This window comes from Ammospiza nelsoni, chromosome 12 (assembly GCF_027579445.1).
Source record: "Ammospiza nelsoni isolate bAmmNel1 chromosome 12, bAmmNel1.pri, whole genome shotgun sequence".
Taxonomy (NCBI): domain Eukaryota; kingdom Metazoa; phylum Chordata; class Aves; order Passeriformes; family Passerellidae; genus Ammospiza; species Ammospiza nelsoni.
Genome location: NC_080644.1, coordinates 12,401,129 through 12,425,226, shown reverse-complemented (window position 1 = coordinate 12,425,226; position 24,098 = coordinate 12,401,129). Strand labels below are relative to the sequence as shown.

At 49.5% G+C, this 24,098-nt stretch overlaps 1 protein-coding gene across 1 annotated transcript in view; it reads right to left on the bottom strand.

Moving 5' to 3' along the window:
* TOX2 (TOX high mobility group box family member 2) overlaps window positions 1-20,431 on the bottom strand; it is a 175,064-nt gene extending 154,633 nt beyond the window's left edge. Inside the window, exon 1 of the mRNA XM_059480832.1 lies at window positions 20,295-20,431. Within this exon, the coding sequence (XP_059336815.1) occupies window positions 20,295-20,396 (102 nt within the window). The 5' untranslated portion in view covers window positions 20,397-20,431. The remainder of the gene's footprint in view (window positions 1-20,294) is intronic.
* Between the last annotated feature and the right edge of the window lie 3,667 nt (window positions 20,432-24,098).

Sequence of the window (24,098 nt, the reverse complement as noted above, 5' to 3'; positions counted from 1 at the left end):
CCAAGCCTCCCACAGCACAGGCAGCACCCTCATCCCTGCAGCCCTTCATGTGGGAAGGTGGCACGCCTCACACACAGAGAAAGAGGAAGGAAAAATGTGGGAATTCTGCCAAGTGTGTGGTCACTGGGAGGAAGGAATAGGATTGCTGAATTTTTCAGCTTTGTTGATTTGGGTGAAACCAAAGCCACGTGCCTCAGCACACTCCAGGAACCCACTGCACAAATTAATCAACCACAGTGCCCAGGGATTCTGAGGTGGAATTGACTCTTTGATGTCTGAAGTCGCATTTTTGGCAGCCCACCAGGGATGTCTGACCAGTGCCATTTGTTTCAGAGCCTCTCCCAAGGTCAGTGCTGCTGCATGCTGCAAACCTCTGGTGGCTGCAGCAGCCCCTGGGTGACACAGCTGATGGCATTGATGTTCCCAGAGGTCTTCTGGAACTAGAGCTGAGCTTAAACCACATTTTCTCACCTGCATCACCCCTGTGCTTTCTTGTGCTTACCTAATGATTGCCCAGAGGCCAAACTCCTCATCACAGCAGAGGGAGAGGCCACATTTCTGCAATCCCACCAAGCCCATGGCTTGCAAGGACACGGATTTCCCTGGCAGCAGGACAGGGAGGAGCAGGCTGGGGTCAGACACCTCTCTCAGCACACAGGGCAGGGCCCTGCTCTGCTCTGGGGCACCATGTGTCACACTCACTGCTAATGCAGAACCAATATTTGCAGAACCCATATTTTTCAGCTTCTTCTGAAAAATAACCCTGGAGATAAATTCCCTGGTAGCAGTATGATTTCTGTCCCGTACACACCCACATATCCACACCCTTTGCCCACCTTAGCTATAATTTTTAGGGACCATCCTTTCTTAGGTGCCCAGCAGGACATTTTTCAGCTGTGGCCTCAAAACTCTGCTGGCCACACATCATTGCCAGGGAGGTTGGCATCCTCTGGGCACATCCTTGCCAGGAAAAATGGTTTGGGTTGGAAAGGACCTTAAGCCCATCTAGGACCTTAAAAGGACCTTAAAGGACCTTAAAGCCCCTCCAGTTTCACTCCTCTACCATGGGCAGGGACCTTCCACTATCCCAGGTTGCTCCAAGCCACAACTTGGCCTTGAACATGCCCATGGATGGGGCACCCACACCTTCTCTGGGCAGCCTGTGCCAGTGTTTTACTGTAGGAAATGGATTTGTAGAAAAATTATAAGATCTGTAACTCATTTGTATGAATTATAACATCTGTATTGTGTGAATTATAAGATCTGTATTGTCTCACTCTTGACATAAGACTGAAAATAGAATAAAAGTTTTTTAAATGCCTCTCAGTTGCCCCATCTCTGGGTCAGAAAAGGGCATAGTCTGACATTTTGCTGTCATTGTAACAACCAAAAACCCCTTCCTTATATCCACTTTAATTTGACCCTCTTTTAGTTTAAAACACTCACCCCTTGTCCTGTAGCAACAGGCCCTGCCTAAAAAGTTTGTCCCCATCTTTACTGACCCCTTTAAGAACTGAATATGGAAGAGCAGGAGCTTGCACATCATTTTATCCTCCAAATTCACAGCTTCCCACCAGCCAGGAGCTCTGTTTTGCTTTGGAACAGGAAAGGGGCATTGCCACAGCCAACACTGGGACAGAGCTCCAGAGCCCAGAGCTGCCCCAGCAGCACATCCCACCAGCTCTGCACAGAAAACACCTCCTGCTCTAATCCCTCCTGTATATCAGTGTTATCCCCATCCACATTTTATAATTTGGAGATTGTGGCAGTCAGATCTGCTGAAAAATTCCTTTGCCCAGGATTTTGCTCTTGGGAAGCCGAAAAGCCTCAGTGAAAAATGAAAACAATAATTATCTGATTTGCTTCTCCTGTGTTTTGCTGCTTTGGAATGTGGTTGAACATTGTTTACTCACATATGATTGTTTCCTTGGTTTCATGTGAATTGTTTTGACTTATTGGCCAATCAGGGCCAAACTGTGTCCAGGCTCTGGAGAGAGTCACGAGTTTTCATTATTATCTTTTTAACCTTCTGTCTCTATCCTTTCTGTATTCTTTCATATAGTTTAGTATAGTATTTTTTAATATAATATAGTATTATAAAATAATAAATTGGCCTTCTGAGAACATGGAGTCAGATTCATCATTCCTCCCTGCCACGAGGCACCTCACAAATACAGCAGTAGATAACAAACTGAATAAACATTCAGCTTAAAATAATAATAATAAAAAAATAAAAGCATTAACACCTTTGCACAGAGAGATTTTGGCTTCTCTTTCTAATGCATTTAGCTGCTTTTTATGAAAACATCCTCATTATTTTCTGTGAAAGGAGGCAAGGAGGTGGTCCTGATTTCATGTGTCATGTGTCCCCTGCCATGCTGCTATGTGACTAAACTGAAACTGAGGTCTGAGCAGCTGCTTGCAGTGTACATGGGGACAGCAGAGCCCCCAGATGCTGTGCTCTTAATTCCTGCTGCATCCATCCCAGAATGGATTGGGTTGGAAAGAACTTAAAACTCATCCCATCCCACCCCCTGCCATGGCAGGGACACCTTCCACTGTCCCAGGGTGCTCCAATCCCCCCCCAGCCTGGCTTTGGGCACTGCCAGGGATCCAGGGGCAGCCACATCATTGGGAACTGCTGGAAATCCAAACTGTGCTGAGGTTCCAGCAGCCTCAGCTCACACCTTGTGTGTGCATCTGCAGCTCTGGGAGCTGCCTCTGGTGCTTGTGCAAGGCACCTCACACACCCCAGAGCTCCTCTGCAATTCCTGGCACACCCAGCACCACCAGTGAGCACTTTCCTACTGCTTCCCGTTTTCCCATCACAGTTAGGAAAAAAAGAAAGTCAAGAAATCCCCCAAACTGCAAGTGTTTTTTGGTGTTCAGATGATAAAATTAAAGATATTTCAGCAAAGTCTGTTTACTCACATGCTGACACGTGGAGAAGCTTTATTTAAGGCACTGAAAAGCTTTTTGGCCCCCTCTTCATGCTGCCCAGTGCCCCCAGTTTCAGCTGTAATGTGAAACCAGTTTGTTGGAGTGAGTGCTGCATCACTGGGTGAGTGAAGGGAGAAGGGAAGACGAGGAGCATGAAGAATTACATCAAGAACTGGCCCCCAGAGGCCTCTGTGATGCACATCCCCACATCACACTGGCAGCTCCCAGCATCCAGCCCCACTGGGGTTTATTTGCTCCAGAGCTGGAATTCATTTTGCACTCAACTAATGTAAGCCCAAAGTGCTTTCAAACAATACTCCTCTATTAGAGACATTACAAAAGCCATTATTTTCCTGTTTAGAGTCAAACTAAGCAAATACAAAGGTAACTTTATTTTAAACAGACTACCAGCATCACAAACAATGGATACCAAATATTCTTTTCCAATACACAAGGAATTTAAGGTTCATTTTTGCTCTTCCTGAAGGAGTCAAGAATACCAGCCTGGCAAACACCAGCTTGTGCAGCAACATGATTAAGAAATTGTAAAACGCTTCCCTCCAAATCCTCTTCCTTAATGAGAGTTAAGAAAGGTCTGTTTAATAATACATTTAATTTCAAGCTCTCTTTCCTCCTACTTTCTAGAAAAGCATACATTCCAATGACACAGTGAAAAAAAAAAAAAAAACTTTCATTTGAAATTATTTCTAAATTGTTCCCAGTTATGTTCTTGAAAGTATTCCCAGTTTTCTGTGACATTCTCAGGCTTCCTACCCACCCCAGCAGCATCCTTAAGGGCTGGGAGGGGGCTGTGTTTGCTGCTATCACTGCATAAATCCAAAGCAGCTCACAGGATTTGCTCCACAGGGATCAAGCCTGATCCTGGTGTCCTCCCTGCCACAAATCTGCTTCTTCAGACCATCCCTGACTTCAGCCCTGTTTCAGAGAGCCTGAGCTCCAGGTCACACTCAGCAGCAGCCACCTGGCACCTTCACCTGTACCCAGGGGGTTTCTAAATGTCAGTTTTGTTGAGCAGCACAGGGAGACCTGCAAAGCTGCTCTCTGTTGTTCCAGGACATGAAATAAAATGATGTGGATGCTGGATTCTCCAAGGTAAAGAAGAGGGAAGGTTTAATTTTGACTTTAACATTTATAGACTTTTAAAAGTGACAGTGAATTGGAGGATGACAGTGCTATCTTCCCAATGACACTGGACAAACCAACAGTCCATCAAATTTCTCTTCTTCCATAAAAGAATCCAAAACAATGAATTATTTACATAAAGTACATTAAAAAGTTCGTTATAAAAATGTAAACATCAAAAATCTTAAAAAAAACCTTTAAAAACTTAAAAAAACTTTAAAAAGCAGGGTGACAGCTCTCCCGAAGTTATCACATGCAGGAAGCTCAGAGCTGAGCTGGGCACAGGGTGGATGGAATGCTGAGGTGACCAAGCCATGCCCTCTGGAATGAGCAGTCTCAGGGGAAGATTCCACATGGGGCAGTAGTGGGAGCTCTTCCCCAAAACCACCCCAAGTGGTTCTGCACAGAGCTTCTCCCCCTGTGCCTTGCCAAGGATGCCACGAGCAGTGCAGAGCTCTGGCAGCAATGCCCTGCCCAGGCTGGAGGCTCCACACTGCACTCCTGACCTGCCAGCAGATCTTCCAGCACCTCAAGGACTTCATCTGACCATGAGCAGCACAGAGCAGTGAGGATTGTTCCTCCCAGCACCAGGAGAGTCACTCAGGGCTGATGCTGAGCCTTGCTCCAAGTATGTCCTTGGGAGTAGAATCCTCTCCTGCAGCCCCAGCAGCACACCCAGCACAGGCTGCTGCTGCTGCCAGTCCCAGCTCTGCTCCCCAGCCCAAAGGGCAGCACTGCAGGTCCCAGTGCTCCTCTGTGTTCCAGATTGCAATGCAAGATGTTTTCTATTATTACCATCTGTATGGCAGATTATCTTTTGTCAAGTGGGCAGTTTGCCTTATCTCTCTCTTTGAGTGACCACATTCACACCTCCCTCAGGGGAGACACCTGCTGATAAAAGCTATTGAATGTCCCTGCCTGGCTGATAAGAACTACAGCATCCCACTGGGAGATGTGAGCCCAGAGGGAGGAGCCAAGCATTCCTACCTGGATATAATCTGGAGGTTCTGGAACACCAGCACAGCTTCTGCACTGGATTCCCCAGAGGAACAGCAGCTGCCTCTGCCACTGGATCTTCAGAGGAAGAGACTGCACCTTTCTCCAGGATCCCTGCTCCAGCAGAACCACCCCTGACACTGCAGGAGGGCTGAGCCACAATTCCAATGGGACTGCTGCCAACACCCTGACCCACAGGGTGTCAGGCTGGGTTCTGACTCTGGCAGTGTCGTTTCGGTTTACTGCATTGTTTATTTTATCTTTTTATTTTCTTCCCTATTAAAGAACTGTTATTTCCTGCTCCCATATTTTTGCCTGAGAGCCCCCTAATTTAAAATTTATAGCAATTCAGAGGGGTGGGGAGGGTTTACATTCTCCATTTCAGGGGAGGCTCCTGCTTTCCTTAGCAGACACCTGTCTTTCCAAACCAAGACACTCTGAGGACCATCTACTGGATGCTGGGACACCTGCCAGGAACACCCTCTGGAGTCCCACCATCCCTGCTCCTGCGCTGTAGGATGCATGGAGGACCAGAAGGTCCAAGAGCTGCTGGAGGCTGCCAGAACATCCTGTTTACCTCCACCACAGAACCCAAACCGTGCCACAACACCAGGACAGCTTTGGCTGGATGAAACCCCTGAGCCCCAGTCCACAGCTGTGTCCATTCCATGCCATCCCTAGTTTAAGAAATGGCATTTTTTGGTGGGAACTCGGGTCCCACATGGAAACAGTGTCCTCCACAGGCAGGTTGGTTGTGGCAGAGCATCTCACAGCTGTGCTGCATTGCAGCAGGACCTTCAGGCCAGACTCCCCCAGCCAAGGAGCCAGCCTGGGCATCCTCTAATTCTGCAGCAGTGAGGATTAACTGGACACTGCATCAGTTGTAGATGCACAGCAATCTTAAGCCTTCATCAGCCTTACAAAGGCTAATTCATTATCCTTTCTGCTCCAAAAACAAGCTCTGCCTTCATTTACACCTTCACCAGCTCAAAGGAGGCTTCAGAGGTAAAACCTGGACAAATTTTATCAATGAGTTCAAATCTTGAGCTAAATCACAAGGAGGAATGGATTTACCCTAATCCCCTCCAAACACTCATCAACATCACCTGCCAGCTCAGCAGGATTTAATCTCTTTTTAATCTCTCAAAAGCAGTGGAGTGGATGGGGAAGAGGTTGGGCACACAGCAATGGTGGATCTCTCTCTCTCTTTCTCTCTTATATTTTATTTCTTTTTTGAGTGAATCCTGGCTGCCAAATCACACAAAGCAGCACTCGGAAATTCATTAGGATTTTGTTAATATCACTTTCCAGGTAAATAACTGGTTGGGACAGAACACCACCTGGCTGAGGAGAAGAGGTGCCCACCCAGCAGCCTTGGAGGAACACAGTGTCTCCATGAAGATGCTCCAGGAGCTCCAATCGCACCAACAAGCTCAGGGAATGCTCAGGCAGGCTCTGCTCTGTACTGAGGGCAGGGGTGGGGTGGAGATGCACCAAGGGGTAGCAGAACCCTCCCCACAGCATCCACCAACACCACTACAAAAGACACAACATGTGCCCAAAACGCAGCTTTGCTCCATGGGTACCTGTTCTGTTGTGATTTCAGGGTTTACCTCAGAACCTCAGGTCCCTCCCCTGATCATTCCCTCCCAGGTGTGTCAGTCCCCTCTCCTTTCCCCTCCCAGCACTGTCTGTCAGTCCTGTCATTCCAGAAGGCATCGAGTGATTGGCAGATTCACAGGATGCCCTCTACCCCTGGGGGCATTGGGCCATCCAGGTGTCCTTTGTCCCTTTGTCCCTCCCCTCCTGTCCCTGGCTGGTGGCTCCCTGCCCCTTCCCTGCCCCTCTCCCCGGGGTTAAAGGAGCAGCAACCACGGGCTCAGGGAGTTCTGTTGGAGCTGGTGCTGCATTCGGAGGGCCAGAATAAAGCTCTGCATCCAAACCCTCCATCAGAACCGACTCCTTTCCTTCACTATCGCCTCAAAGCTTCCCTGGCAGAGGGAAACCTGAGGAGCAGCCCCTGTTATGGGGGAAGCTCCATCCCAGCACCACCAGAGCTCCTGCAGGCCTGGACTTGTCCCCATGGGCCCAGTGCAGCACCCAGCCAGCCAAAAGTGTCTGTGGGGTGAAACACCACACACCCAGCCGGCCAAAAGTGTCTGTGGGGTGAAACATTACAATTGCCATTATTTGGTTCAGCACCAAGGGCCAGACAAGCTCAGGCACATCCCGAAGAATATATTGGTATATTCCAATAGGTACTGCACCCACAAACGGCACCAGGGTGCTGTTTGTGGGTGCAGTACCTATTGGAATATACCAATATATTCTTCCTGCCCTCACTAAAGCTGTGACAGCTGGCTCAGCAGCCCAGGGACCCCTGGCAGAGCACAGGGCTGGTGGCAGCGGAGCCAGAGCGGGGGCGAATCCCAGGCAGCGCCTCTGGGAGCCCCCGATGGGAGCTGGGAGTGTTAGCGTGAGATTCGAGGTTTACATAACACCAGCGAGAGCTTTTGGCAGGAACAATTGGTATTAGCAAGGGAAAGGAAGCATCAGGAACAGCCGGCAGAGCAAAGAGACACCTCTCGCAGCAGCCCTCGGGCTAGGAAGAAAATAAATAACAAATGCAAAAGAAGCAACACTTGGACAGCAGAGAGAGAGAGAGGAAGCCTCCACAGAGGGAAACCAAGCCTGAATTGTGGCTGAGACCAGCAGGGAATTAAACTTTTTGTTGTCACCTTCTTCCTACCCCCATGGGACCGAGCTTTGTGCTTCACCAAGGTGCTCCAGTCGTGCCTGCCACACTCAGTAATGACCAAGGGAAAGTTGAGCCTCAAAGGACTCCAGAAGGATGGAGCCTCACAGGGTCCCAAAGGCATGGAGTTCAGTGGCCAGCCCACCCTGCAGAGCCTGGCTCCATCACTGCACCATGCTCCAAAACCTTCAGTCACACAAACTTCTTCATTTTTATCTCAACTTGGCCTGGTGCTGCTGGGTTTCACTCTGGTAAATTATGTTTATCACAGAATATTCTGAGTTGGAAGTGACCCAAAAGGATGATCAAAGTCCAGGTCCTGGCGTGGCATGGGACAGCCCCAAGAATCCCAAAGCAAATCCAGAAAAAGCCCCAGAGAAGACTGGATTGCCCACCAGCCTCGTGAGTGGTTCCACAATGGCCAAAGGGATGAGTTTCATGTGGCCCAGCTTGCCCCTGTCCTACTCTGTGTCCCACACTGCCACCAGCAATTGAGGGAATCCTAAAGGTGGGAAACACCTTCAAGATCACAGAGTCCAAGCACCAACTCAGCACTCTGCCAAGGCCAGGATTAAACCACATCCCCAGGCATCACATCTCTGTGATTTAGAGCAGCACAGCAGCCACCAGCCCTATCTCACAGCTCCTAAGGACCATGGCCTGGTGTCTCAGTGATGAGGAGAGCCCCAGCAGCTCTCCAGGAGCCTGTGGGTGCTGCAGCCTCCCTGCTGTATGTGTGCCAAGCCTGTTCTCCAGACCTTTCTGTGCCAAGCAGAGCGTCCCTTCCAAGCTGGCACCGTCCCCGTGCTCATGGCACGATGACAGTGACACAAGCTCCAGCCCCACATCCAGCACCAGGCCCTTCCTGCCTCTGAGCCAGCCAAGATTTCCAGCTCTGGCGGCAAATGAGAAGCTCCAGTTGAACTTCAGAACATCCTAAGACAATTCCTCAAAACAAGAGGATGTTACAGTCCACATTTCCCAGAGAATTCAGCAGTGCTTTCCTGGAAATGGAAACTACCTGTGGCTTCACGTGCAGCTTCTGGATAGCAGGACTAAAAATCAAACTTATCAGGAAAGTTTCCATGATAAACTTGGATGTGCCTGTGATACAGGGAACCTGGTTTAGAATCCAGTTTGGGTTGGAAGGGACCTTAAAGATCATCTCCCTGCCATGCACAGCACAGGAAGGTGAAGGAGTGGGAAAAGAGGATGATAATTTTGTGCAAGGCTGCCCTTGATTCCAGCTCTTCGCTTATTTCCTCTCCAACTGGCACACCGTGTCCTTTCCAGGCAAAAAATAAAATATAAAAAAATGTAATAAATAAATGAATAATATTAGTGCACGCAGGGAAAGGATGCCAGAGTCAGCTCTAGAGCCTGCAGTCCAGATCCCTGCTCCCAGGACATATTCTAAATCTCAGTCAATACCACATGTTTTCCAAAGAACGAGGCATTTCACATTTTATTAATTCTAACTAAAGCCCTTTTTATTGCAAACTTTCTATTTAGCATTTGATGGCAGCCACCACCACTGAGACTCTCACTGTATTAGAGCAGAAAATCTATTGATATTTTTCTTTCCTGCCATCTCAATCCCAGAAGGTGCTGTTGAAATTAGTTCAAATACACTTTCAGAGGTCCCTTCCAGCCTGAGTTACTTTATGATTTTCAACATGTATTTTTTTCTTTGGTGCTCTCACAAAATTTGGTACCCCATTTCCACAGGTGATTGAAGCTCCATGTTGCTATTCCCACCAGGATTTGGCCTTTCTTTAAAAGAGGCCAAATATGCCAAACAATTCACTTAAAGGCCTGCAAGTTTATGAACTAAAAAGACCATTTCAATGCTTTTCACAGGCCAACTCTTAAATGGAAAACCCAACTTAATAGAGTGTTCAAAAAGCCACCATTCTGATTTAAATCAAATGGTTAAATACTCCACATGTTTGGCACAGCCAGAACTATCTGCTTTGCAAACAGATGGCCACCCACTATTAATTTGCAACCTTGACACAGAAATGCAGGTTGTCAATTAATTAAAAAACAAATGCCAGCAGTCTTCAGTTCACATTATAACCTGCAGCCTTCCCTCTTTATCTTAAATGAAGGAAAATATAGATATATAAAGCTACCACCTACTAATGCAAACTCTTGGCACGGAATAAATGCTGGTCTCAGCTTGAACAGATTTATCAAGATGAAACCACAGTGTCACCAACATCCGTCTGGGGTAGAGAGCCCAGACCATAATTCCAGTGTCAGTCCCTAAATATCACTGGATTGAAGGCTGACCTCACTGTCTGGCTGCAGGGCTGGGCCCACGGTGCTTGCTGGAAGGTTTTTTCTTCCAGGGCTGTTTGATCTTCAATCAACAATGCTTATCAGTGCTAAAGTCTGCCAGCCATTCCCAAAAGTTTGATATTTTTAACAGCACATTCTTCTTCTCCTTTGAACGCTATTTAGAGACAAGATAATGTGGCAGGGGAAAAGTTGCCTCCCTGGGTTGAGCATGAACAAACAGAGCAGGATCTGATGGGGGGGAACATTTTCCATTGCCACAAGCCCCAGTTTCTGTTCTTTGTGTCCCCCCTCCCAGTATTTCTGCTTTTTCTTCTTTATGTGATATTCTAATGCTTTTTTGGGCCATTGCATAAGCTGAAATAAACCAATATCATTCAGCTAGAATTCACTAAGGTTTTCATACATTTCATTTCCATGCTGTCAAAATTTCTCTTCTTTTTGTTGAGGACTCCAGGGTACACTGCCCCTCTTCTGACAGTAGGGACAACTGATCTAATTCCCTAAAAATACATCATTCTTCCACCTCAGGCACAATGTTCTGAGATGGCTCCATGTATAAAACCCCTCTGTTCAAAGAGGCACCCAAGAAAACTAAGAAACAAAGAATGGGAAAGAAACAGGGAATTGTTATTTATTGACAAAAAAGAAATAAAAACGTTAGGGTTTAGTAACTGTAAATGATGCAACAAAATCACAGAATGGTTTGGGTTGGACTTCATGACATGGGCAGGGACACCTGCCACTGTCCCAGGCTGCTCCCAGCCCTGTCCAGCCTGGCCTTGGGCACTGCCAGGGATCCAGGGGCAGCCACAGCTGCTCTGGGCACCTGTGCCAGGCCTGCCCACCCTCACAGGGAACAATTCCTAATTCCCAATATCCCATCCATCCCTGCCCTCTGGCAGTGGGAGTCATTCCCTGTGTCCTGTCCCTCCATCCCTTGTCCCCAGTCCCTCTCCAGCTCTCCTGGAGCTCCTGTAGGCCCTGGAAGGGCTCTGAGCTCTCCCTGGATCCTTCTGTTCTCCAGGTGAGCACCCCCAGCTCTCCCAGCCTGGCTCAGAGCAGAGGGGCTCCAGCCCTTGGAGGGTCTCCATGGCCTCCTCTGGGCTCTCTCCAGCAGCTCCAGGTCCTTCTCATGTTGGGGGCCTTCAGCCACCCACCCTGTGCCCTCCGAGCACCACAGAGATCCCTGGGAGCATCTTCCCCTCTGCATAAAGGAGAGGTGAGGGTGGAATAAAGGAATGGAATCAAACAGCTCATCCTCAGCCAAGGGTTTGCTCTCAGGGGAGAAGGGAGCTCAGCCTGCACTGCTGGAACAGGGCTGATCTCAACCAGCTCCACACGAGGCCCAGCTCTCCATGACAATCCCTTCCCCTTCCCAGCATCATCCTTCACACTAAAACTGTTGCATTTGAGGGTTTTCAAAAGGCTTGAGAACTCCTAAAGAGCCTGCACAGCCCTACCACCTTCCCAGGGACAGGGAGATGTTCAGGAATAAACACTTGGTGAACCTGGCTGGAAAGGTGGAACTTCCTTCATGGGTATGAATGTGGAGATCCACATCTATGGAAGAGAGAATCCTTTCAGATGTCCCAGGCTCTGCTTGCACTTCTCCATGTGCCTGGATCTCCTGCAATGGGTCCTCAGTGCTCAGGGTGCCTCAAATTATTCCTAAAATAACCCCCACATGTCTGGGGGGCCCTGAAATGAGCTGGAGAGGGAGAGCTTGGCCAGTTCCCGGAGAGGATAAAAGGCAGAGCCATGACACAGCTCTTATCTCCCAAGCTTGGCCACTGGCAAGAGCAGAGATGGAGAGGAAGGTGATTGTTTTCTCTAAAGTGGAGAGGAAAAGCACCATGCACATGCAGGCAGCTGGGAAGAAAGGGGATGGAGCCTCCCTGAGGAGCCCAGATGGGGATGGAAACTCTGACTCACCAGCAGGTTTTGTGGGAAGAGAAACCTGGTGATATGATCCTGCTCATCTGATAAAAAGGGCTCCTTGCCCTAGGAATGGAACAGGATCCATGGGGCTGTGGGGAAAACACAGCATGGGTGACAGTGACCAGAGGGGAGGGTGGCATTGGCCTGGGCTCGTGCTCCACCTCCCCTGAGCACCACAGTGCCAGGGCTGCCCCAGACCTTCCCTCCAGGCTGGGGGCTCTGCTGGGGAAGATGATGCTCGTTGGGAATGGGGAGAAAAGGCTCAGAGCAGAGTGCAGCAATTTCTGCCACCTGGTCTTTAAATGTCACCCCCCTTTCCCCCTTTCCTATCAGCTGCTAAGTCATGAGATCCTTAGAAACCCAGGGAAAAAAAGGCAGCATGGGAGCAAGGGGCTAAGCCCTCAAACCAGCAGAAAAAGTTAAATCTTCTACATTTTAACCACTGGCAAAATTCTCCTGTGCCCAGGTCCAGCCCAGAATCAGAGGTGAAGAAGCTGCCTGGGACCAAGGCTGGGCTGATTTCTGCAGATCAGGCTGTTCTGAAGCCACGTGCAGCGACCAACACAGCCCAACAATCTCCCCACAAGAGCAATTCCTGGCTCAGGCCCCGTTTAACACTTCCCTCCCAGCTCCCTTCGCCACGGAGCCGAGCTGCAATCTCACAGTCGTCAGGAAGAGATTTAATTATATCTGCAGAGGTCAAGCAATCCATGCAAAAGATGGGGGAGGCGGGGAGAGGTTCTGTGGCACAAGGCAGAGATTCTGCCTGCAGCACCACGGCAGCCAGGGCCATTTTTCAGGGAAGAAGTGGCATCCATCAGAACAAAACCTCCACAAGGAAACAATAGGAAAAGGTGGGGGGGAAGGCAGATAATTAAGATATTTAAGTCTGGTCATACAGCTATAAAATCAGGTGATTTAATGCTGTTTTCTATCTTTTTTATTCTTATTATTTTTTAAAGAGTGGTGTCATCAGTGCTTGTTCCAGTAAGTTTTGTTGAGAGATTTCTTCCTGCTGAAGCTGAGCTGTGCATCCCCAATTACTATAATTATATATAATATATCATATATAATGCATAATATAATTTCTATCATATATTAGATAATGGATAATTTATGTACACCATAGAATATAGTATATGCCATCTATAATTTATGTGTAATATTATAGAACATACATTATGCATTATTTAATTATATTAAAACGAGTGTAAAATCACAAAGGTGGAACATTAGAGCTTAAACCTCCAATTAGGAATTAATAGTTTGAAAGCTCTAATCACACTAACACTTCAGCCTGACTTGAGGAATACTGAATAAGATCTCAAGAGGAGGCAGAGGTGCTGCTACACGACAGTTCAGACAGAAGCCTCGCACTCACCGGATGGAAAATTGTCAGGAAAAACACATTAGCAACACAATAACTTATTTTTAATGTGGAGCTGTTAGGAAAACACAATTATATGCTTCATTTATACTGCCAGATATAACCCAACTTATGGTAAAAGCATTTAGAGCTCATTTTGTAAAAAAAAACAACAGAGGAGTACAAAGGTAATAGGGGAAAATTGCACCTCGAGGGGAAAATGCTCCCCCCTCCCAGTGGGGCCAGTGTGTGGTGGTGGAGCATCCTCACCTCCTGCTCCTTGTAGCCAGCAGGAAGGAGATGCAAAGTGAAGGCAGCATGAAAACAGAGATTTTTCTGCAAATGCTGCAGGAAGATCACAATGTTAGCAACGACCCCCAGGAAAGGAGCTGGCAGGGCCTGTCCTGACAAGGAGGAAAAGCTGGAAGAGCTCTGCAGGGTTCCAGGTGCTCTCCCACTGCCCTGGCACCAGGATCAGCCATGTACCCTCCAAACTATTGAGTGCTCTGGTTTGTACAAGAAAATACAGTTTATTAACAGAATGTTTTCTCTGTTATGGATGCACAAACTGATCCTGGTCCCTGTTGCAGGGATTTCCTCTGCAGTTAGGGTGGTGTAACACCCACACCTCTGGAACACCAATTCAGGGGACAGTCATTGATTTGAAGAATCATAAATAAATCAGAGAAACTTGCACAGTTTTGATCCTGAATTTTTTGTTTCTTGATGTCTCCTCTGCTACAAGGACTTCCACGGATGAGGTCCTTGACAAGGTTATTCAGAAGCAGCCCAAACAAACATGTTGTTACACACAAGTCAGACTGATCTTCCAAACATCTCCCATTGTTCCCAAAACAACCAGATTAAAGCCTCCCCTCTGTGCATGCAGAGAGAACAACATTTTCTATGAATGGATGGACATTCATTATTTAGCTCCCAATCCCTGACTTAAAGCCCAAGGCAAAAAAAAAAAAAAAATGGAGCTTCAAACACTCTCTGCTGTGCAACCCATCAAAGACCACTCTGGAGAAGGCAGGGTTGTCCCACTGAGTAACTCAACTACTTCTCAGAGGAAGCCCTTGCCCATATTCAGGGCCTAAAAGAAAAAAAATATTTTAAAAATCTACATTTGCAAATCAACAGGAGCTGCTGGCCAAATGAGAATTAAATGGGCCCCAAATTAAAAATCTGCTGGACTTTGTTCTGCATCCAAAATCCTCCATCTCCAAAGAAAGATTTATGCTACTTCAAAACAGAGTTGGCTTCGGAAGTAGGAAGGGAAAGAATGTATTTTATCTTCCAGAATGGCAAAGCAGTGCTGGAACAAGGAAAAAGGGACCATGTTTATCACTGCAATGTACAATTTATTGTAAAAATCAAAACAGAACATTTCACAGAAATGCATTTGCTGCATCGACTCGGGCTCGTACCAGCTCAGATCCCATTTCTGAAGAGTTCTTAAAAGAAGAGAACATTGGTTGCAGACTAACACCCATCACATAACTAGCAGATATTAATGGTGTATTGGTAAAATAGCTTTTGTCAATTTATCAGCCCAAAAGGCAAGAGAGAGGCTGTGTTTGGAGAGGCAAAGCCACAGGATCCTGCAAGGAAAATTCGGGAAAAGGTTTGATGGTGCTGACGAATCCTACAGAAATCCTGCAGGGTTAATAACAGAACTCCCAGCATGGGGATTCCTGAGGACCACAGGCACTCCCAGAATCTCACAGCAGTGTGGATTTGGTATTTCCAGGCTGAGTTCTCCTCATCATCATCATCATCATCCTCATCAATCCCCATCAATTCCACTGGCTCCAAATTGGGCATCGTGCTAACCCAGTCTGACCATTGTAGCACCAGAAGCAAGCAGGCAGAATTTCTATTTAAATTTATTTCTGCAGGAAGAATAGAGATGATAATTCACTCCCCAAAGATGCCCCTGGGGAGCAGGATCACTCCTCCAGCATCCCTGCACACCCTGCATGAAAGAGCTCAGGGTATCGTGCTCTGGCAGGATTCCTCTCCCAGACCTCCCTTGCCAAGGCAATTTTGCTTGGGCTGAGCAGGAAAAACTCCCTCCTGAGCTTCGTAGAGCCACACACACAATTGAGGATCTAGAAAAGAACCCTTCCATGCTGCTGTGTCAGCCAGCACACCAGATCCTGTCACTAAAGCTCTGCTAAGAGCAGAACGAGCCTCGCTCTTACTAAAATGCACATTTTTTACCATACTGTGGTTTATTTATTGTGAAATAGAGCTGAAGAATCTCCCTAGAACTCAAGTGGGAAAAATCCCCAGATTTTCTCAAAGCAATTGGAGGGTGGAGGGACCAACACCCCCTTAGGTGGCGCAGGAATACGCTGCTCTCCCCAAAACACCAGCACCACACACGGGCAGCTCAGAGCCCTGTGAAAGCTTTCCTGGCAAGTGAGCAGGAAGGGAATGCAGCAGGAACCAGGAAAATGGCCAGAGGGGACAGGAAAAGGGGTTTAGACCCAAATTGAAACAAGAAATCCAAACCAGAGGTGTTTCCTTGCCAAGGCAATTTTGCTTGGGCTGAGAAGGAAAAACTCCCTCCTGAGCTTCGTGGACCCACACACACAATTGAGGATCTAGAAGAAAACCCTTCCATGCTGCTGTGTCAGCCAGCACACCAGATCCTGTCACTAAAGCTCTGCTAAGAGCAGAACAAGCCTTGCTGTTACTAAAATGCACATTTTTTTACTGTACTGTGGTTTACTTATTGTGAAATAGAGCTGAAGAATCTCCCTAGAACTCAAGTGGGAAAAATCCCCACATTTTCTCAAAGCAATTGGAGGGTGGAGGGACCAACACCCCCTTAGGTGGCGCAGGAACACGCTGCTCTCCCCAAAACACCAGCACCACACACGGGCAGCTCAGAGCCCTGTGAAAGCTTTCCTGGCAAGTGAGCAGGAAGGGGAATGCAGCAGGAACCAGGAAAATGGCCAGAGAGGACAGGAAAAGGGGTTTAGACCTAAGTTTAAACAAGGAATCCAAACCAGAGGTGTTTCCTTTAGCAGTGCTCAGGTGGCCGATGACAGGGATGAGTGTCACAGGTTGGGATGAGGGCTCCTCACACTTTGAGCTGAACCTCCCCAGTCCCTCGTGGACACTGTGCAGACACCAGAGGGGTTCCTGCTATCCCAGAGGTGGAGCAGGTCCTGGATCCAGCCCACAGGATGGGGGGCTGTACTCCACAGTGGGAAATGCTCGTTGCAGCTTGTCCTCTCAGGTGGCTCCTCAACACCTTGGGCTGAGCACTCTACAGCCCTAAAAATCCTGCCAAGGAGCATCAGGCTGTGAGCAGCAGCTCCCTGGGCACCAGGGGGTTTGGGGTGGCTCCTCTCCCCAGCTGCCATGGCAGGCTGCTCCATGCAGGATCACCAGTAACAGGGACTGGTTTACACAAGGAGCCCTTTTCCCCAGCTTTGATGCCACCAGTACTCCTGATCCATTAGAACGGCTCACCAAACACAGTCAGCAGCAAAAAGGACTCATTCTCACCCTGCCTGATAGGGCAGGAAGGCTCTCATTATCCACTTGTGGGTGTCCAGCCCCTCACCACCTTCCCCATCCCTGCCAGTGGCCAGCCCTTCCAGGGAAAACAGGGATGCTGTGGAAGCAGTTAAAGGAAGGGTACAAATTGCCCCTTTCTGGGGAGGCCTGGGCTGAGCACAAACTCCCATTTCATTATCCCTCTAAACATCCCTTGTCCTTTCAGAAATGGAAATGCTGATGTGCAATAGGCCCCTGCATAGCTGCAGAGAGGAATTGTGGCTGACTGCAGCGTGCAGGCGAGATTGGAGACCTCCTGGTAACAATATCATGTCCAGTAAGTGCACAAAACAATTCCATTAACATTTCAGGCTGCTCTGGGCTAAGGCATCTCTGCCGTGCTCCCAGCGAGTTATTTATGCACAGTGACACTGCACAGCCCAGCTTTGCTGCCTCCCCCTCAAGAAATAAATAAATAAAGGGAGAAAAAAACCCCAAACCAAACAAAAATACCCTGAACAAAACAAGCCTTTTAAATCAAATGGCTTTAGAGCATCTCCGTGAACTCAGCAAAGCAGGAGGACAGCAAAGAGCCTGTAAGTGCTCCTTGCTCAGGTCCTTCCCAGAGATGGATTTTTTATCCATTTTACAGTGGGAGAATTCTGATTTTTTCAGTCCACCCTACCCTCCTCTGAAGCTTTTTTAAAATGGAAATGCTTTGAGGCAGACACTGTGTCAGCCAGCCCTGGGCTGAGCCACCAGCACCAGACAGGAGCAGTGGGATTGGGATTTGGCCGGGAGTGATGGGATTGGGATTTGGTCAGGAGCGATGAGTTTGGGATTTGGCCAGGAGCAGCGGGGTTGGGATTGGTGTGAGGCTCTGGAGTTTCCCAGAGACTCCCATGTGGCACCAGGAAGCAGGAGAACCCTTGCTCCATGGCAGAGAACATGAGAATGAGAGAACAGCACGCTGCTGGTGATGCTCGGCCGGATCCCAGCCCGGAGTTCTCCGAAGGAAAAGCAGCAGAGCCAGCTCCTCCTGCCCCTCTCCTGGCCACGGTTTGGTGCTGAAGTTACAGCTGCTACACCTGCAGCCTGCCAGGGAAACTGAGTCAGCCCATTCCATCCCTGCCTTCATCCCAGCCACATGCCACAGACAAACGTGCACGGCTGTGCATAAGCAAATGTCATTTGATAACTCAGAAAAGAAAAGGGGGGGGGGGGGTGGAAAAAGCACCCAGCAAAGGGTAAGTCACTTCCTTTCTTCTGCCGCTGCCTTCAGATGCTCGCTAGCAGTGACAACAGCAGCATCTGGTGGCAGTGGTCAGTACCTGGGGCGCTCCTCTCCGCTGTCCCATCCGCCCAGGGCAGGACCAGCAGCAGCAGCAGCGCCCATCGCACCCTCTCGCCTCGCTGCACCCCCAGAGGAGGCGATTCCCGCAGCCCCGGAGCCGCGGATCAATGGCCAGCGCCTAATCCGGGACTAATCTCAGGGATTCAGGCCACGGATGAGCTGAGGACGAGGGGCCCCGCGCCCCAAGGCTCGGGGGGACACGGGCACCGCGCAGCCCCAAGGCTGGCAGGCCACCAGCCCCAGCTCCCGCACAGAACACCGCAAGGCAAAGTGAATCGTGTTGGCATCCGACAACTTCTGGGTAAAAGCGAGTTCCGAAAGCCAGAAGGGTTTGGGGGCAGCCGCAGTTGCCAGTGGCTTACACGATCCCAGGTTTCTGCTCTCGCATACGACGGGCGGGTGTTCCAGCAGGACAAATGTCCTGCTCCCAGGTGATCCGGCTCTCGTCAGTATTTTAAGAGCTTATTTAGTGTTTTAAGAGCAACGGCAATGATAATAAAACACTTTGAAGGCAGCAGATACAGGCGCAGTACGCAGATAGAGGCGAAAACAACGAAAGTTGTTTCCTTTCAGTATAATCCGGCATCTCAAAATAAACGAGAGCTATTCGGTTTGCTACGACTTAATAAAAAGAGATAAATAACCCACTGACAGAAAAACAGTTAAATGCATCTCTTGATACATTAAGATTAATTTGCCACGTCTGGGAAGCCGCACGCATTTCCCTCTGCTTGTGTTTTAAGAGTTTGATCCCAAAGTATCACAACAGTGAGGTGAGCCGAGAGCATCCTGAGCTGCTGTACCAACGCAGGAGAGCATTTTCTCCTTTTATTAACTTTTTTCGACGCAATTACCCGAATTTGGCCCGGAAGGCAGCAAGCATTACGTCTGGGATGATCCCCTTCCCTCCAAAGAGATCTGGATCCCAGGGCTTTGCAGCTGAAACATCAGCGCTGTTTACCCACAGCGAGCAAGGCAGAAAACTCCTTATCCCTGAAGTAGCATCTATCCCCTTCGCTTGGCTTTCTGCAGGATGAGGGAAATTTCCTAGAGCACCTCCGCGCTCTCAAATATCCCCTGCGCATCCCGCTCCCGTTACAAGTGCAGGCTGCTTCGCCTCGCAGCTGCAGCGAGCGGGGGAAATGTCAGTGATGGAGGTTTCCCCGCCGTGCTGGGGATCTGGGGGCACAGGACACCCCCAGCCCGGAGCTGGGTGTCCCCTCGGCGGGTGAGGCTCGGAGGCTCGGGACGGGGCCGGACCCCGCTCGGGAGGAGCCGCAACCCGGCCCGGCGGTTCCGCGGCTCGTGAAGAAGGTACAAAACAACAACACGGCCAAGAACAACAGGGAAAAAAGTACCCGACAACAACCGCAACAACAACCCCCCAACACCGCACATCGCTCCGGGCCGAGCGCTCCCGGAGCGGGGCGGAGGAGGTTAAACCAAGCCCGCACGGACACACGGACACCGCACGGACACACGGACACCGCACGGACACACAGACACCGCGTTCCGCTCCCGGAGCGGCGGAGGTTAAACCAGCCCCGCACGGACACCGCACGGACACAAGGATACCGCACGGACACACGGACATCGCGCTCCCGGAGTGGAGCGGAGGAGGTTAAACCAGCCCCGCACAGACACACGGACACTGCGTTCCGCTCCCGGAGCGGAGGAGGTTAAACCAGCCCCGCACGGACACCGCACGGACACCGCACGGACACACGGACACGGCGCTCCGCTGCCGGCCCGCCCCGCCGAGTATTGCCCGGGCTCGGGCTCCCCCCGCCCGCTGCGGGCGGCCCGGACACCCGACGGCTCCCCCCGCTCCGCTTCCAGACCACTTTCAAAATTCCCTCCCGCAGCACCGGCGCCGCCGCCACTTTCCTTCCCTGTCCCTGTCCCTGTCCCCATCCCCGTTCCCGTCCCCGCGGAGCCGCGCGGGACTCGCCGAGCCCGGGGTCCCCCCTTGCCGGCGGTACCTTGTTGCAGTGATAATAATCCAGCGGGCCCAGGCAAGTGGGGTCCGCGCCGGGCAGCGAGCCCACGGCGGGCGGGGCGGAAGGGTAGAACCGAACGTCCATGCCGGGGCTGCGGGCGGCGGCAGGCGGGGGCTCCAGCGGGCATGGACCCGGCTGCGGCGGCGGCGGTGCCTGTGGCGCGGGGAGAGGGCGGGGAGAGGGCGGGCGGGGGGGCGGCGGCGGCCCCGGCCCGCCCCGCTCCGCACCGCCCCGCGCCGGGGCCGCTATTGTTCGCGGCGGGGCCGGGCGGCTCCTCCAGCGCCGGGGGCTCGGGCACGGCGGGCAGCGCCGCTGGAGGAGCCCCGAGCGCTGCTCAGCCCCCATCCCCGGTCAGGGGAAGGCTGACACAGCCGCCCGCCGGTTCTCCTGCCCGCTGGGGACACTGCCGTGCCCTACAGCCCGGTCCCGACACGGGACGGTGCCCGGCAGCTTCGTTTCCCTCCGCTCCTGGTGCCCAGCCGCTGGTGAAGGATGCTGTCCAGCGCGCTGATCCACCCTCATAGGGACCCCAAAGCGGTGCCCCGTTTAGAAGCCCTAACTGCGCCCTGTTTCTCTCCCAGCCTGGAGAGAACGGCCAGGCTCAACCCCTGCACCTGGCATTGCCTTCCTGCTCCCCAGGGCACCCCCATTGTCCCCCCACACATCCCATCCATGTATTTTTATAATTCCCGCGGCTGGAAGGCAGCTCCATCCATGACCATACCCCTGCGGCCCCCACGGGCCGGGATGTTCAGGGCACAGCGCATGGAAAACCCAAAGGTGTCCGAGGGCAGGGAGGATGCTCGGAGGTGAGCAGGATGGGCGGGCAGGGCTCCCCCTCTCTCCCTCCCTCCCTTCCCGCTCTCTCCCGCTCCCTTCCAGCAGATCCCTGTGGAAAAGCAGCCCGTGGAGAGAATGTTATGTACAGAGCGGTTTTGCAGCACGTTATCCCATCCCTAGGCAGGGGGAAACGCTTCAAAGTTGCAACAACCGGTCCATAGGCTGGCAAAGAGCTGGGACAGGGTGGTGGAGTCAGTTTGCTGGCAAATCTCCAAGAGAAATTGCCTAGTTTTTTTTATTTTCTTAGAAAAACCCCTTCTGACTGACTCTGAAGGCTTATTTCTAACATGCACCCTTCAGGACTCTCTGGAGCTGGAAAGCTGAGCTAAATAAATGCTGAGTTCTTCCTCCAGTGTCTTTCCTTGTGAGAGTGGGGCCAATTCCTGCCAAATTCAGGGAGCAGGAGGCGGGCTGGGGTTTCGAGGGAATGCCAGCTCCAGGAATCAAGTGATTATGTAAAAATCGCAGATCTCATTTAAATTAAAAACAAGATTTCAGCTGTTGTGGTGGTGGAAAAAATTGATTTAAGGATAAAAATTGACTTGGGCACAAAAACTACTTCACATTTATTATTATTTTTCAAACTGTTTTTTTTTTTTTTTTCTGGAGAATCAGCATTGATCCTTTTGCATTTAGCAGGGAAGCATGTTTGGCTTCAGGAGTTCTGCACCAGGGAAGCTGCTCCAAGGGCTCCCAGTCAGAGGCATAATAGAGATGTCTAATATTTTGCATTAAAACTTTGAATATCTGAGCTCCACTGATCTGTGCCCTTCCTGATTTACACACCCCCTGAAAGGACGGCTTTTCCTGTCTCCCTGTTTCAGCAAATACAGAACTGACATGTCACATTATTAGAGCTTCATTATTTTTGTAAAACCTTCCCAAGTAGAGTGACTGGTATATTACGAAGTATAAATAATTAAAATAATAGAGATGTCAAAATAATGGAACAAAGTGTATTTTATGATGCATTATTCTGGCTTGTTTATCCACAAAGTCAGTATTTAGTAAGCAGCCTCTGAGTCATTAGCAAGGTTTGACTGTATTATTATCTTTATTAATTATCATAATTATATTTCTTATATTGTGGAGTCATTGCTAGTGGCTTTGCAGTTAAGGTGGAATTGACTTTCCCACTAAAAGCAGGATTTAATTCTGTTGTTTCCTACAAAAATGAACACATTTCATCACCAAACATGCAGCACCTCCCTGGCTGATACAATCCAATTTATTTGCAGCGCCTGACCCACCCCATTGCTCCCTTTCAGACCCTCTCAAAGCTCATTTTTTCCCCAATGAAGCCCCATTTTCTCAGATTTACACAGCTCAGCCCTGTCCATCTTTGCCAATTCATCTGCCTTTGTTAGAGACTGATCTGAGACACCCAGTGCCACAGAATTATTTCTATTAATAGCCAGAATGCTTTTATATATATATATTTATATATTTGTGTATATATATTTATATACATATATATGCCAAGGGAAGCTGGCAGAGGGAATGCTCCTCATCAGAGCAATGTTCTCACAGCTCACCTCGTGTCTCCAGGCTGTCAGAAGAAGACAACACAGTGGAGCTGAGCCTCAGCCCTGGGTAGCCATGGGTGCCTCCAGTCTCCCTCCAGGGTTCTCTGCCCAAGGAAGTCTCCAACTTGTGCCTGCTGCTGAATCCTCCTCCAGCCTGGTTTTTCCTGTTTTTCCCTGTGTTCTGTCCTGGTGGCACTTTGCTGTTTGTTGAGTACATGTGTAGATGTGGGTCTGCCAGGGGATGCAGATTTGTGGGAACTCCTGCTCTCACAGGGGATGCAGATTTGTGGGAACTCCTGCTCCCACTAGGCAATGCAGATTTGTAGGGACTCCTGCTCCCCTCCAGCCCCTCTCCATGTAGGATCAACAGTGCACCATGGAGGTGCTCCCAGGGCTGAGGACATTTGTTCTGGAGCCAGGCTGGGAGAGCTGGAGGCGAGAAGGCTCCAGGGAGAATTTAGAGCTCTTTCCAGTGCTGAAGGGACCCTGTAAGAAAGATTAGGACAGGTCTATTGTTGTCAGGGCTTGCTGTGATACCACAACAGGTCAAGCCTTTGGGTGTGCACAGGTGACAGGAGTGCTCTGGGATGGCTGAAGGGAGCCAGCAACACCACTGGAGCTGCAGAATCCCCATGAGGGCTGAGCAAAGCAGCCAAACAGGCTGCAAACACCAGGACCTTTCCCTTCCTTGTCCCAGAGACCCCCAAAACCCCAGGATGTTTGCAGTTGCTTTGGCTGGGCAGCTGAAAGAGGAGCTCCCAACATGACAAGTCACATTTCATGGCTAACATTAGCTCTGGAACAGAAAGAGCAGAGTGTGATTATCTCAGCAATCCCATTTAAGCCACACGGACTCCTCACAAAGAAGGGAAAAGTATTTCTAAATATTAGGCTAAACCTGAACAATCGTCATTTCAAAGGCACCTTTCAGAAGCAGGAAAAAGCCTTCAAATCTATCAGTTTCATTATTTGTTTCAAAGTAGTCCTCCTCCTCTCAACAAACCATCTAAAAAGCCTGCTGAACAATTTTTAAAATAATTTAGCACAGTGCAATTTATTACTTTAAAATACTGATATCATTTTCCCCACTGTATTATGCAGCTATATTTTGACATTTTAGTCTTATCCCCAGTTTATGTCTGAGAATTATTTAATTCAGAGCTACACTCCTCATTCCTACTTGGAAGTAGAGGGATCTCTAAATATTCAATAGTTTCAGTGGTCATAAAAAATGCTGAACAAATGGATAAAGCCAATTGCCAATAAACACAATGCAAATGTGTACATTTAAATGCAGTGAAATTGGATTAATTAAATCCACATTGCATCTGGATTTACATGTAATACAAAACAAAATTAAATGCAGCTCAAGAGCTTCCTGTGACTTTAAAATGGGGCTGATTGAAAACATCATCATTTA